The sequence below is a fragment of the Lepidochelys olivacea genome, assembly GCF_965140295.1.
Source record: "Lepidochelys olivacea isolate rLepOli2 genome assembly, chromosome: 3".
In the NCBI taxonomy this organism is placed as follows: Eukaryota; Metazoa; Chordata; order Testudines; family Cheloniidae; genus Lepidochelys; species Lepidochelys olivacea.
Window position 1 is genome coordinate 206628548 of NC_140413.1, and position 13970 is coordinate 206642517.

Below are 13970 nucleotides of genomic sequence, written 5' to 3' on the forward strand. Positions count from 1 at the left end.
GTTGTGGATGCTGAGCTTGGCATTCTCAGTGTAAAAGTACCTCACAACTTTCAAAGTCTTTAGATATTTTTTTTTACATGTTCACATCCAAGGAAAGATCTAATGTCTTGGATGGTGTGGATGACTTAAGTGGTGCAAGTGCGGACAAGGGTCAGTGTGCTGTCCTCATTTCTTTTTTTTTAAAGTACCAGTAAGCATCAGAGAGCTACTGCTGCTTCAGAATTCTTGAAAAAAACATTGTCATATGAAAGTGGTGTATAGCAGTACATTAAATAAGAGTCTGGAGACTAAAAATAGATGGGTTTTGGAAGGGAATCTATTTACATGCAGATTTCAGAAATACCACATTATTATTTCCCAAGATTGGCCAACTTTATCTGCTCATTTTTATCATGTGTCGTCCCCCCCCTTTAAATTAAAAAGATTCAACTCCTATTGCATAGGATGCCAGTAGATAATTTTATTTTTTCTCCCCTTCATCTAATATAGGTTACACATCACAGATGAGGCAGAACAGACTTTATGTATTGTTTGTCAATGAAAGGAGAGAACAGCTTCCTAGCAACAAAAAGGATGTCACATATTGTCTTCAAAAGGAGACCATTTCACCCCATCTAGTTACAAATGCCTTCCAATGATAGCTTCTATAGATATAAAAGCCTACCAGCAGGGGATCCCCCCTTAAGAAGTGACCACGTTTTAAAATCGGTTATGCCCCTGGCAAACAGTCATCTTGTACATATTTAGCTTGATCATTTTGGCAGGTTATGAAAGACTAAATGGTGCAAACACATGTGGCAGATGCTGTTCTCATGATAGTTGAGGAGCCTCTGAGCTTCTGTTGGTAGCATGCCAGGTTCATCTTGTACACTGAAGAGCATTATACTTTCAAGCTTTCTACAGCTTGCCCTTAGGGACTACTGTTGAAGTGGTAATAAAATTTAAAATGAGCCAAAGAAAGTCAACTTGTTGGTTTGGCTTCAAGTGAATCGTTTTCATTATTAAACTTCAATTTAATGGAACATGTGTTGTATTCTGAGAGAGTAAATCTAAATATGGTTGTTAGAAAGGTGATTCTGTCTTAAGGATAAATATGCACTGCCAGAAAGGGAAGAGAATTGCTTATATATTAAAACACTCTGTAATGGTTGCATTTCTCCATTTGAAATAAGGTAAAGGAAATTTTGTATTAAATAGCTGGCTATTAGTAACCCCTGTACAACCAGGCTTGAAAACATAGACAAGAAATTGCCCACTTCCAGAGTAAACACATTTTTATTTGAGCCAAATACTGCAGGTTGGTGAAAAATTTCAGGCCTTAAGCTCCGAAATTTGGAAATGCTGTGATGAACTGTACAAGTATGAGTACCTGAAGATGTAGTTATCAGATGAACTGGTAGGAACAATAATACTCAGTATCCTCAAAGCATTGTACACACATAATTTAATCCTCATAACATCTCAGTGAGGTATGTAAGCAGTTTCATAAAGGCAGGGTGTTTAAAATACTAGCCTCAATCACAAGATGAAATCCATGTCAGGGGCAGAATTAAAACGTGTGAATTCCAGGCTCCCAGGTCTGTGCTCAGATCACTATTTCCTGCTCAATGGCTATTTCTCTGTTAAAACAGATTTACCAGTAATAATTGCACAACTAAAACTAAGATGCCAGGTGAAAATACAGGAAAAATATTTGGCTACAGGGCCATGCATGCCAGTGTAATGTGAGCATCTTTAATTATCTTGGTATATCTTTTCTTGTGCCCCTCCTATCTTGCTTTGCCATCTAACTGTTGACATTAAATGGAAAATGTTTTGAGATGAGTTAGTTGTTTAAATGTTTTGGGAAACTCTTCATGTCTATGTATGTATCTTATAGAGAGATGATAAATACATTTTAAAGTACAATTTTCTGTAGTATCTGGCTGATGAATCTTGCCCATATGCTCAGGGTTTAGCTGATCGCCATATTTGGGGTCGGGAAGGAATTTTCCTCCAGGGCAGATTGGAAGGCCCTGGAGGTTTTTCGCCTTCCTCTGTAGCATGGGGCACGGTTCACTTGCTGGAGGATTCTCTGCTCCTTGAGGTCTTCAAACTACAATTTGGGGACTTCAATAGCACAGATATAGGTGTGAGGTCTTTTTTAGGAGTGGTGGGTGAAATTCTGTGGCCTGCATTGTGCAGGAGGTCAGACTAGATGATCATAATGGTCCCTTCTGACCTAAATATCTATGAATCTATGAAAGTGGCTCTTAGAGCTGAGTTCAGCTTTTGTAAGATTTCAGCCCCAAATATAGAGATGAAATCAGTCTTGGTAATGTGCTAGCAGTGTGCTGCAAGATGCTCCTATGTCTGTCAAAATGGAAAGGTAAAGATGAATAGCAGTGGCAGTAAATATTTATATTGTGGAAATGTCCTTCATTCTGTTTGAGGCCCTATTGTGCTGGGTGCTGTACAAACACAGAAAAGAGACAAGCCCTTATCCAGAGGGCTTACCATCTAAAGAAACACCCGGAGGGAAGGAGATGGGGGTATAACACCCAAGTGGATGGGTGTGGTGAAGAATAAGAACAGCTCTGTTAGTTACATACTGTGGTGTTGATTGAGTCATTAATATCTGAAGTCCAATGAAGCTTTTATTTATAGAAAAGTTGCTGATAGGAAATATCACAATTCAACATTTATAAAAGGTTGGCTTCCTTTTAGAAAGCAACTGAATGCTGGTTTTCTGTGGAAATTGTCATTAAAATTATGTAATTTGAGTTTTTATTTTAGAAATTAATATATTTATTGTAAGGACATTAGGCCAAATCCCATCAGAGTTACACATGCAATATTGCTTATTCATGAGAGCAATCCCACTGATGTGAATAGACTACACGCTTCCAATGACACTGTTCACGTCTAAGGACTGTGGTCATAATTTTGCAAACATGTACATGCTTAACATCAGTGAGATGACTGAAATGAGCAAAGTTAAGGATTTGCGTAAGTGTTTGCAGGATCAGGCCCTATTTATCTGGTACCCAGTTTAATAATAAGTTACACTGATTCTTTTGGTCCTATTCTTTCTTCAGTGGGTCCTTTTAACTTCCATTAACATTAATGAGAATTGCATGCACACATCAAGCAGAGAATATACCTCGTGTAATCTAAAGATTATTGACACCACCACAATTATTTTTCGTTATATAGGAAATAGAAATAAACAGCCATTTTCTGTGTCATCCAGTTGCCTCTAGCTGCATTTACAGTATCTACTTATATATCTTGTTATGGCCTTAACGATAAATAAATACTTACAGTTTTCTAACTTTTCACAGAAAAAGTGTAATGAATGCTTTCTGTCAATAGATATAATATAAATGTTAAGATAGTTCCTCTTAAGATAGATTCAATTTAGCTTTAGTGCACTAGTGGAAAGAACATATTGCAACACTGTGGTGGCCTGTTTTTCTGGCCTTTATTAATCCAGAAACCTTAATGATGAACAACATTTGTGTCATTGTCTACACAAATTTAATTTGTTTATGCAGGAGTTCAGTTAATCCTGCAATCTGCTTTTCTCAAATGAGGACAGATAATGGAGACACCGTTCTTTACAGGTCTTCAGGCTTTTAAATTCTGATAAAATCAGGATTCTTCACTGGGTCTTGCCACAGCTCTGAATTAAGCCACTTTAAATGTAATTACTGAAGCTGGCTGTACATCAGGAACATCCATTAAAAGAATTGATTGACCATGCTGTTACGGGAGGCATTTTATGAACAAACGATCATGATGGGTCCAGAACTGTAATTTATAAAAGCAAAAAAGCAGGTAAATACTTTATTAGTGGTTAATGAGAGGTTCACTGGATAACTAAATTTCTTCTTTTTCAACCAGCTATTTCAGGGAACCTTGGTCCATGGCCATCTATCATGATCGGTTTATTGATCTTAAGAAAGAACTGCGCCAAATCCTAATATCCAGCCAGGTAAGAAAAATGACTAGCAATTGCATTTTATTATTGGAGTAATTCGTTATTGTTGAGCACTTCTTTTTTTTTTTTTGCTCCCATATTCTGCCTTAAATTTCACTTTTTTCTGTTTAATTACTCACTTTGGAAAGCCTAAATAGACATAGTCTATGCAGCATAAGGGAGATTCAGTAAATACTGGAAATTGCTCATTTTAATTATTTTTACAAATCTCAAAGTTGCTGGTAATGTTTTTTTCATCGTTTACCTTGCTCCATTTTCTTATGCAGCATTTTTATACCCCTTATATGTTTTCTAGTGCAAATTTGCCACTGAGACTTGGAATTCCCATTTCTTTAGTTAACACTGCTTTCCATACAGTTTTGTTCATTTTTTTGCATAATGATATAAAAGCACCCTACGAACCATCCTAAAATTTCAGATCCTGTGAGATGTAAATCTTTCTATAAGTACCTATGGCCACAAGCTACAAGCTACATAGCTGATAAAGTAACACAGAATGGCTTTTCAGTGATAGATGAAATTCCCAAATATAGGGATGGGGAGAAATTAAGACATTTGCTAATGTCATTTGCACTGTTGACCTGAGCATAAATTCATAGTAATTTCTCCATTTTTTCCTCTCCAAGTGTCTGACTCAAAACCCATTGAAGCCAATGGACAGGCTGCCACTTGATTCAGTGGACTTTGGATCAGTCCCTAAAGACAAAGTTGTAAACATATAATTGCCTCTAAACAGAATTTTTTCTCTACAATCTAAAGCTTGCTGCTGCCTAGTGGGTGGTTTAGTGCCATTCTACCGTATCCCTCCACATACCCCCTTCGCTTCTGTTTTACATATCAAAATTCTATATTCCTGCACTACTTTTTAATGGATTGCTGCAATTACCATACAAAATTGTTAACTGTGTATTGAGGTAACATCACACTAGTCTCTAGGAAAGGTTAAAATAAAATACAAAGGTGCTAGATAGTATTGTCTCTTCTGTTGTCATAATATGAAGAGTACTTAAGTGAAGTATTATTTTTAGATTTTCTTGAAAACAACTTACAAAGAACAGAAAATTAAATTCTAAGGAAAAAATTGTGCCTGAAGGTAGTGATTTTCTGCCCTGTTTCAGCAGTGCTTCCTGTATTGTAATGTGAACAGCTTATCTCTTATGTGCTATCTGTTTTATTGTCTATGGACAGCCTGGAAATGGTGTCTTACGTATTTCAGGATTACTGAATCCGTCATGCAAACTGTCTCTTGTGAGTTAGTCATGACACACACACGCAAGTAGTCCTGTTGAGATCACTGGGACTACTCCTATGAATCAGGATTACTCACATGAGAGAGGGTTTACAAGATCAGGTCCTATATCTGACAGGGTGAATGCACATTTGTCATTCCCTTTGTCTGTTTTTATTCTAATTCCCTTCACACAGGTTCTGATATTTAGAAACACTAAGTTTAGTAAATATGTATCTCCTATGTCTGTTTGTACAATACTGAGCACGCTATCAAGTGCTTAATAAATACATACTGCACCGTTGGAATATATCAAGTGTCTTTTAAATTGTCATTATATAATTTGGGAGCAGGAGGACCAGGACCTTTACTACCTGTTGCTCATATTCCAGTTGACCAAGGCATTCAAATAAATGTTCAGTCAAATGCAAAAATAAGTAACATAATAAGTAAAAATGTTTAACTAGCATTGTTATAGTTGAGATTGTAAACTACAAAAGTCAGGAATTTTAAGTTCTGATTACCATAGAAAATGGAACTCAATTAAAATGTAACAAGACATACAGTAAGAGAAACTAAGACATGCATAAGAGCCAAGTTAGAATAATTGTGTGGACCATGTCTGTGAACTTGCGTGTTTAAATTCTCAACCATAACATTGTATTTATTTGAGTGTCTTGCACAGGATGTTCTTCATCTTCAAAAGCCGATCATGCTTTGAATATTTACCCATTTTGTAGGATCCCAAACATGTATTTATTTCAACATGCAGCGCTCCAGCTACGTAGACTTGCAGATGATAGAGCTGAGGTTTTGCACCTCCATCCAGGGCTAGATTCACAAAAAAACTGAGGCATGGTGATGCTGAGTATTACCACATTTAACCTGAAGGGCAGCTAGAAAATTGCTGGGATTCACAAACCTGGGTTTGGCACCTAGGCTTCCCGTGAAAGGAGGGAGAAGGTGCCTCAGAATGGATTCACGAAAGCCAGCATGCTGGGTGTCTCTTGCCTAAACTAGCCAATGGGAGATGCCAGGGAGAGGGGTGTGTCCTCAGCCCCTCCCTTCTCAGCAAATTTGGCACCTAAATCTAGAGAGGCACCTCCTTCTGCTTGGGTTTCTCAGCTACACACCCTGTCCTGGAGTTAGGCACCTATGCTGATTGTACAAGAAGCTGGAAGGGGACGGGAGAATAGAGAACATCTCTCATAACTTTAAGCCCAGAGGTCAGGGTACTCACCTGAGATGTGGAAATCTCCCACTTCAAAGGGATTCCCCACATCTCAGGTGCAAGCCCTTACCACTGGGTTATGGGATATTCTGGTGTTGGGTTCCCTCAGTCTCTCCTGTTGAAGCTGCTGCACTGTGAATAAATAATTTTAAAAGTAACTGGAGGTGGGAGACTTGATCCTAAGTCTTCCAGCTGTCAGGTGTGTGCTCTGACCACCAGGCTCCAGAGTTATTCTTCGTTCTTGTATACGCTCTCGCTCTGGTCCAGTGATTCTTTTATTATTTCTCCATAAGAACAACTTCAACAGGAGAGACTCAGGGAGTCTCACATCACAATATCCTCTAGCCCCGTAGTTAGGGTACTCACCTAAGAGGTTGTGGATACCTGTTCAAATGCCATCTTTCCCCCTTAGGTGAAGAGTCAACTCCCAGATGAGTACTTCAGCCATGGGGCTAAAAGTTATGAGGGAGGTCCTCCCCAAGCCATTTTATGTAAGCTCGCATATAGAGGCCTGATCTGGTAGGCAAGTTCTTAGTCTGCTTTACAGATGGGGTCCCACAGAGGAGGTAAGCAGAGGAACACTTACCTTCCCCCCAGTTCATGCGTTGCTTTGGGGCTGAAGCGTCCAGACATCTAGAGCAGAGCTGTAGTGTGCATGCACAGACGGAGCAAAATAGGTGCCTAGGAATGTTTATCACGAAACTTCAGGTGCCAAGTGAGTTTAGGCTCCTACAAGGTGCAGTGGTAGCTGAGCAGGGATTTTGTGAATCCCACTCAGGCCATATTCTGGGTTTTAGGCACCTAAAGTGGCAGCTAGGTACCTGAGTCCTTTTGTGAATCTAGCCCCAGCTGTTAAAGTATTAATAGAAAATTGTATAGTACACATGTGCAGTATGAGCTTTCCAAGCAAAGGCACTTGTCTTCAATAAGAACCACTAACCTGGTTTTCACATGGCAGCTGGGGTTAACTGGAAAATCAGGCCACACGTTGCTTGCAAATTCGACCTTTAAAAACATAAACCGTTCTGAACTATCTGAGCACCAGAACTGTGTCTGGAAATTCAATTTCTAAGAAATTCAAATACTGAAATTGTTGTTTCTTGCTCAAGACATTTGTCAGACTTCGTACACACATTATATGTATATCTGTCCATACACACACACAAGCCTTTTGAACTGTAAATAGGTGAGAATTTTCAGACCAAAAGATTAAATTAACACCTAAATTTATGGTCTTATCAAAGTGTCCTTTGAGCCATTAGTGTCACCGCACTGCCACAGTGTGATAATCCTTCCACTGCGTTCCTGATAGCTATTGCCACCAAACACCCCCTTCCTCATCCAAGGAATGTGGCGACCAGCTGTCTCTATATTTGTTGCCAGGGAGAATGAAGGGTGAAAGGCAGGCTTCAATGTCTGCCTCAAACGAGCGGCCTAATATCAACAAATCCTAATGTATCTGGTGCCTGAGCCTTGAAGACTGTTGCTGAACTAAGTCCATCGAGTTGTACAAACCATTGAGTTCTGTTACATGTATTTGTTTCTCTAGTGCTGTTTGGAAATGTGTGTGCATATCCAGCCTGCCTGTTTTAGTGTAGTAGAAGCTAGTGTAGCTATACCTGCCCACAATGTTTTGTCAAGTCAATGCTGCTTTTTCAGCTTATTCCTGTCTTTTACAGGTGGATGGCCTTCCATCACTGGACCAGCTTGTTCACCAGATAGTGGATGGCGAACTCATTCTTTCTGAAAAACCAAAGCAATACCTCAAAAGGTTCTTTCAGCAAAATATCTACAAGAGACTGGTGGAGGGAAGCATCCTCAGTTATCTGAACTACAATAATTACCACCTGCCTATGTATGCATGGCCAGGGATTGTTTAGTTATGATTGGCTAAATGAGGCTCGCTTTTCACTCTTGATCCATAGGGCCCCTGACTCCCAGCCCCTCTCTTAGGGAGCACTGAGATGGCTTCCAGCCTGAGGCTGCATTCAGCGAGCACCATGAAATGTTCTCTTTCAATTCTCCAGTAGGTGGAGCGGGCCTCGGATTCTCCATTCAGCAGGAACCATCAGGCCCGGGCCCAGCCATTCCTATGCAAAGCTGGCCTGGCTTTTCAACAATAAAAGCCCGCTCCTATCAGCCATGCCTAGTTCGTGTTGATTTGATCCGGGCCTGGCCGGGCTCCTGGTGGCTTCGCCAGGAGCAGCCGCAGTTTGGCTGCGCGGGGGCAGGGGTTGGAGGCCGGCTCCCTTGCGGGCCGGGGGGGCTGGGCCAGCAGCCCCCGCCCCGCTGGCAGATGGCCGGTGGGGGCTGGAGATCGCCGTGTGGCTGCTGAATTGTTCATGGCCCGCGCGGCCGGCCAGAAGGTGCATTGTGGCGGGGGGAGGGGGGCGCGCCAGTGGGCAGCCTCGTGACCCAGCAGCTGCGGGGTTAACTCCCTGGCTGGAGGCGCCTCGGCAACCAGCTGACCAATGGCCGCCGGCGCTGGGCTGCGCAGCCAGCCAATCGGCAGGCGAGCGCCCAAGGCGGGAAAGCTGAAGCCAGGCACGGAGCCGGGCTGAGGCGCTCCGGCCAGGTGTCGTCTCGCGCCCGGGCCTGGGACGGGCCGGCGCCGGGCTCGCGGGCGCTGCCCGGCATCCTGCGATGGCCGCGGGGGGGGGGGGGGCGAGAAGGGGAACCGTGACCGGGGGCGGCGCTCCTCTCGCCGCTCAGCGGCATCCCTTCTTCACACGCCGCCCCCCCGGGCCTGTTTAACGAACCGGGGCAGCCGCCGCGACGCCCTTCTCAGCGGGGTGCTTGTCCGCTGTCACCGCCTCACTGCGTCACTCCTCAGGAAAAAACGGGGCCGGCGCCCATTGCGAGTTAGGCAGGGAGCGGGCCCTAGCGGATGCTGACTTCGGGCGAGAGTCACCAGGCACCCCGGAAAGGGAGCTGGCAGGGTGGGCTTGGAGGGACTCGCTTCCCGGCCGTTGTTTAAAATGCACCCACGCTGCAGAGGGCCGAGCGGCCGCGAGCACAACCTGGACCGAAGTGCAGCCGCAGGAACAAAGAGAAGGCCCCGGCCGTCAAGGAGCGGGCCAGCTCCTGCCCATGGACGCTGCTGCGTGGGGCATACGCTCCTTTGGGCAGGGGCAGTAGCCTCCCAGCACCCGCAGAGGACAAGCGTGTTTCTGCCCCATACACAGAGCTGTTGAAACCCCCCCCCTCCCCCAAGCGGCATAAACTCTGGCAGCACAGGGAGACAGCTACACGGATTAATTAAAAAAAAAAAATCCTATGTGGCACATGAAACTAGTCGCTCTGCTGTCCCATGTTTCCAATCTTAAAAAGCGTGACGCTAAATGAGCTTTTGCATCGCAACAATGACTGACGAATGTAAGTGAAAAAAAGATGCTGCCGTAATCCCAGCACGCCTGGTTTTCTCTGTATAACGAATACAGCCCCAAAAAGGGAGATGAAAAAGTTAAAATATTCTTTGCAGCGGAAGATGTAGAACACGTCTATCACTATTCAGACATAGCTGGGGGGGGGGAGGGCTAGGAACCGGGGCGGGGGGGGGGGCGAAGCCATGTGTGAGTAGCTGTTGATTGTTTTCTGGTTGAGAGAAGTGATGATAAGCCTGGGCTAAAGTGTACGTTGCTCGTGTGGGGATTGCTCGTGTAACCTGCAGCTGTATGCTAATGATAATAGAAACAAATCCGCTGCCTCCCCCATTAAACAGCGAGGAGGCAGGGACGCACACATCACTGAACAAATACACTCGCACTAGACAAATAAAATACACATACACACACACCAAAACCAAGAGAGAAAGAAACAAGAAAGGGGCAACCCACTCACCAGCATGTGGCTCGATGTGAATCTCAGTTATTCTCTCCTACTTATCTTTACAGGGTATTGCCTGATCACTCAGTTTTAGGACATGCTTATTGGGGAGGCTAAAGGAAATCAGTGCTGGATTGCTGTGTGACACGACTGAAAGGTAACAGTCTTTAGGGTGTTTGTCATGCTGGTCCTGCAACAAATGCCATCGAGTCCTGTTCTCTCACACTCGGGTATTTACTTTTTCCCTCTCTTCCCAGAAACGGTGATCAATTTACCCACCCTGGGCTGAAAAAAAACAAAACTTTCCGTTCATTTAGGCCTTTGGGCAGCTATGCCTGAATAGCATAAACAAATCGCCATAAATACGCCACTTAAAGAGAAAGCTCCTCTACCCAGTATACTTTGCGTAATAAAAGAACTGCTCTCTTCCCCCGCATACAGCCTCCCCCCCCCCAAAAGCTGAATAATGGGAGCAGAGCAGATTGCCATTGGGGGATACTTGAAACTTAAGCAATAGAAAATACTTCAGGTCTTTTTCTTCTGGTAGCTGGGTGAAATGGAACAGACTCGTGGGCTCTCTCTTGTTTTCTCTCGCTTTCATGTAGTATTCTTTTGTGTGTAATTATTTAAACGGGAGATCCATAGCAGCTTTATGCTAATCTGCTGAACAAAGGGAGCGGGGCGGGGGAGAGGGGAAGGTGAATAGAAGGCGCGGGGGGGAGGGAGCGGTTGAGGGATTCGCGTGTCTCTCGCGTGGCCCGCAGACAGACACAACAATCGCTAATTCCTCCAAACGCGCTGCGCTCGCTCCCGAGCCCTAGGTCAAACAGTAGCAACCCAGCAATTGTTTATGCGTCATGCAACAATGGGGGTTAGAAACCTGATGAACCTTTCTGATTGCAACCTACAAGGTGTGTGTGTGTGTGTGTGTAAAACAATCTCTGGTCAGCTTGATCCGTACAAAAATGGGGTTTGTGAATCTGATGAAACGGTCTGACAAAGGGGGGTGTGGGTGTGTGGAAGTAAAAATCTGTAATCCACTTGATACTTACACCAGGAAGGGGGAAAGGTCGATTTTAAAAACATCTAATCGGAGGCAGGGCTCTGCTCTTTGCAGGTCACACTTCAGCCCAATTCTGGGTTTGTTCCGCCAAACGCATGAGGCTGGTGCTGTGTTGAGTAATCAAAACCGCTCTGCGCCTGTCGGCTGATACAGGGAGGCATGCTTAAAATCTGGAGTAAAGTAGGCAAATCAATAAAGCTGAGGGGTGGACAAACCGTTTAGCCGTTCGCTCCGATGCGCTCGCAGGAACATTCAAAATAGCAAACTCCTTGACCCAAACTGGCTGTGCTCTCCCCCCCCCCCCCCGCCCCGCAATGCCTTGTCACAGGACAGGGTAATAGGGGATCTTGTGGAAACGCGTCTCCCCAGCAAGCCTCGCCAAAAGGAAAACGCCATGCAATTGAGCTTTGCTGCCACTGATTTTCCATCTTGGCAGAATACAAACGAAACCGAGCGAGAAAAACACAACATGCCTTATTCCCTTAAAAAAAAAAAAAAAGTTGCAAAACGTGGCGCTGAACTGACTCAAGACTGGATCTCTTTGTGAAAGCTGGGCTCTGTTTCAAACAGGAATCCATTCAGAGGAGGCTTATGGCCTGTGTCACACAGGAGGTCAGACTAGAAGATGACAGCGGTCTCTCCTGGCCTGAGGAGCTACGAAATATTCCCTGTGCAAATTCCCACATATGCCGTTGGTCTCGTCTTGCTTGTGAAGGGAACTGGGCGCAAACAAAGTGGTTTGTAAGGGAAGGGGGCGGGGTGGACTCAGCTGGGAATCCCCTGGGGGAAACGTGGAAGTTTTCTGCTGAAGACAAAGAGTTAAATAGGGTTGGAAGAGAAGCTGCTTTGTAGTTTTAGAGGGACTCATTCAGTTCAAACGCTTCAAAAATAACAGTCACGTCTTGAGTTTCAGACACTGATACTATTTGATTTTTTAAAAGGCTCTGTTTATCACAACTGACTGGACAGCGCCTTTCCCCAGATCGGTGCTAAAGTCATTATTACTGGTATGTTGTGCCGCTTCATGCAGCGTGCCGTAGTGCCCGCGGGGTGCTCAGGTCGGAAGCTGCCCAAATGGAAAGGAAGGCCCAGTCCTTGCCCCGAAGACTCCCCAATCAAAAACGGCTTTAGGGTTCAACGCAAGCCGTGTTGTCTGGTGAGCCATAGCGGCCGTGCGAGAAGTACTGCACAGCCCAGCAGCAGCTCCAACTGTCAGATGATGCACACTGCTGCACCTGCTTTTGAAGACGGGTGTCTCCCCCTCCCCAACATTTTTTTCCACTCTGTTGTTGTGAAAATTAGTTTAGAATACTTGTACCTTTCAAGTTGCAATTAATCTTTACCGTAGTACACGACTGAAAGCAAGGAGGGGTTTTTTGTTTTGTTTTGTTTTTTTCAAGCTGGCTGGGGCTAGCAAAACAACAAAAAGAAACGGATCCTTTGACTCGAAGTATCTCAATAGGGTTCAATAGATTCCCTTTGGTTAATTCATAGCACTGTTTGAATTCGCTGTGCTGCAACGGGTTTTTGTCGGTTTTTTTTTTTTCTTTGCATTCAGCTTTTTAAGGTTAGGTATTTTGACTTATCTCTTTTAATGAAAAAGAGTGCCTATATTCCTCACATATTATAGAGCAGGAGAAGAGTCTGAGCAACTACAAAACTAGCCAAACTGGAACCTACAGAGTAATAAAACGGGGAGAAAGTAATTGGGGCGGGGGCAGTACCGCTTCTTCTCTGTCGTTATAGACGCAATATAAATCAGGATTAAAACGGCTAACATCAGTTGCATTTGGATTAGCAGGCATTTCTGGATGTTTGCAATATAGGCAGGAAAAAAATGTTTGATTAGATCCAGTATGAGGCTGATGTGGTGGGGAAGGGAAAGAGCGCTATGGGCCCATAAACATTTTTCTCGTTTTCCCCAATGGTCTGTCATTAACTGACTGTTTGCCCGATAACGAATGGCAGGCAACATATGAATTATTACACTAGGGTCTAGCTTACATGATTATTATCTGAGAGCTACCTTAAATTCCCAATCCTGCAGACACGCACGTGCTTCACTTAACTTTATTGCCGTGACAATAAAGCTTTGGCAAAAGCGTTCAAGCATCCTCAACATCAGACCATTTATTTTGGTGGTCCATGCCCAACCCTGGCACTGCGCAACTAAGGGCAATGAGTAACCTACAAGCAAAAAATACCACCATGTAGCTCGGCTAACAAACTTCAGCGTTAGGGCACTGGGGTGGGGGCGAAGGGGGGGCTAATACATTCCCTTCGATTAGGAGCAGACACAAGACTCACACGGGAAGCCTGAGCAGGCTACCTGGCTTTCGATCCAGTTCTTCTAAGGGCTGGGGGGGACAGGAACAGAGAAAATCATTGCCACTTTTTCTTATCCCTCTCCTACTTCTTTCTCTAGACAAGATTATAGGACAAGCAGCTCTGGGAAGGTTTTATCCCATACCCGTGTAACAGGTATTATTGCCTGAGACTTTTGTCCATGCTTTTCCTTGAGCAATCTGTGGAGTGACAGAGAGAGCCTTTAGAAGGATAACGCCTTTTGCGTCCCAAATGTAGCAGGGAGGGAGGCGGGGTATTGGGGTTTTGTTTGTTTTTTCGCTCTTATGACTTCTGC

The 13970-nt window shown here is 44.1% G+C and overlaps 1 protein-coding gene and 1 long non-coding RNA gene across 3 annotated transcripts in view; both read left to right on the forward strand.

The window, feature by feature from the left end:
• Window positions 1–8569, forward strand: part of CFAP61 (cilia and flagella associated protein 61) — a 216470-nt gene extending 207901 nt beyond the window's left edge. For both annotated transcript variants that reach the window (XM_084623095.1, XM_084623096.1), the window contains exons 26-27: window positions 3886–3976; window positions 8121–8569. In XM_084623095.1, the coding sequence (XP_084479221.1) occupies window positions 3886–3976; window positions 8121–8321 (292 nt within the window). In that variant the 3' untranslated portion in view covers window positions 8322–8569. The remainder of the gene's footprint in view (window positions 1–3885; window positions 3977–8120) is intronic.
• A 777-nt stretch (window positions 8570–9346) lies between these two features.
• LOC311518550 overlaps window positions 9347–13970 on the forward strand; it is a 32441-nt gene continuing 27817 nt past the window's right edge. Inside the window, exons 1-2 of the long non-coding RNA XR_014711016.1 lie at window positions 9347–9816; window positions 10335–10423. This is a non-coding gene — a long non-coding RNA (uncharacterized lncRNA). The remainder of the gene's footprint in view (window positions 9817–10334; window positions 10424–13970) is intronic.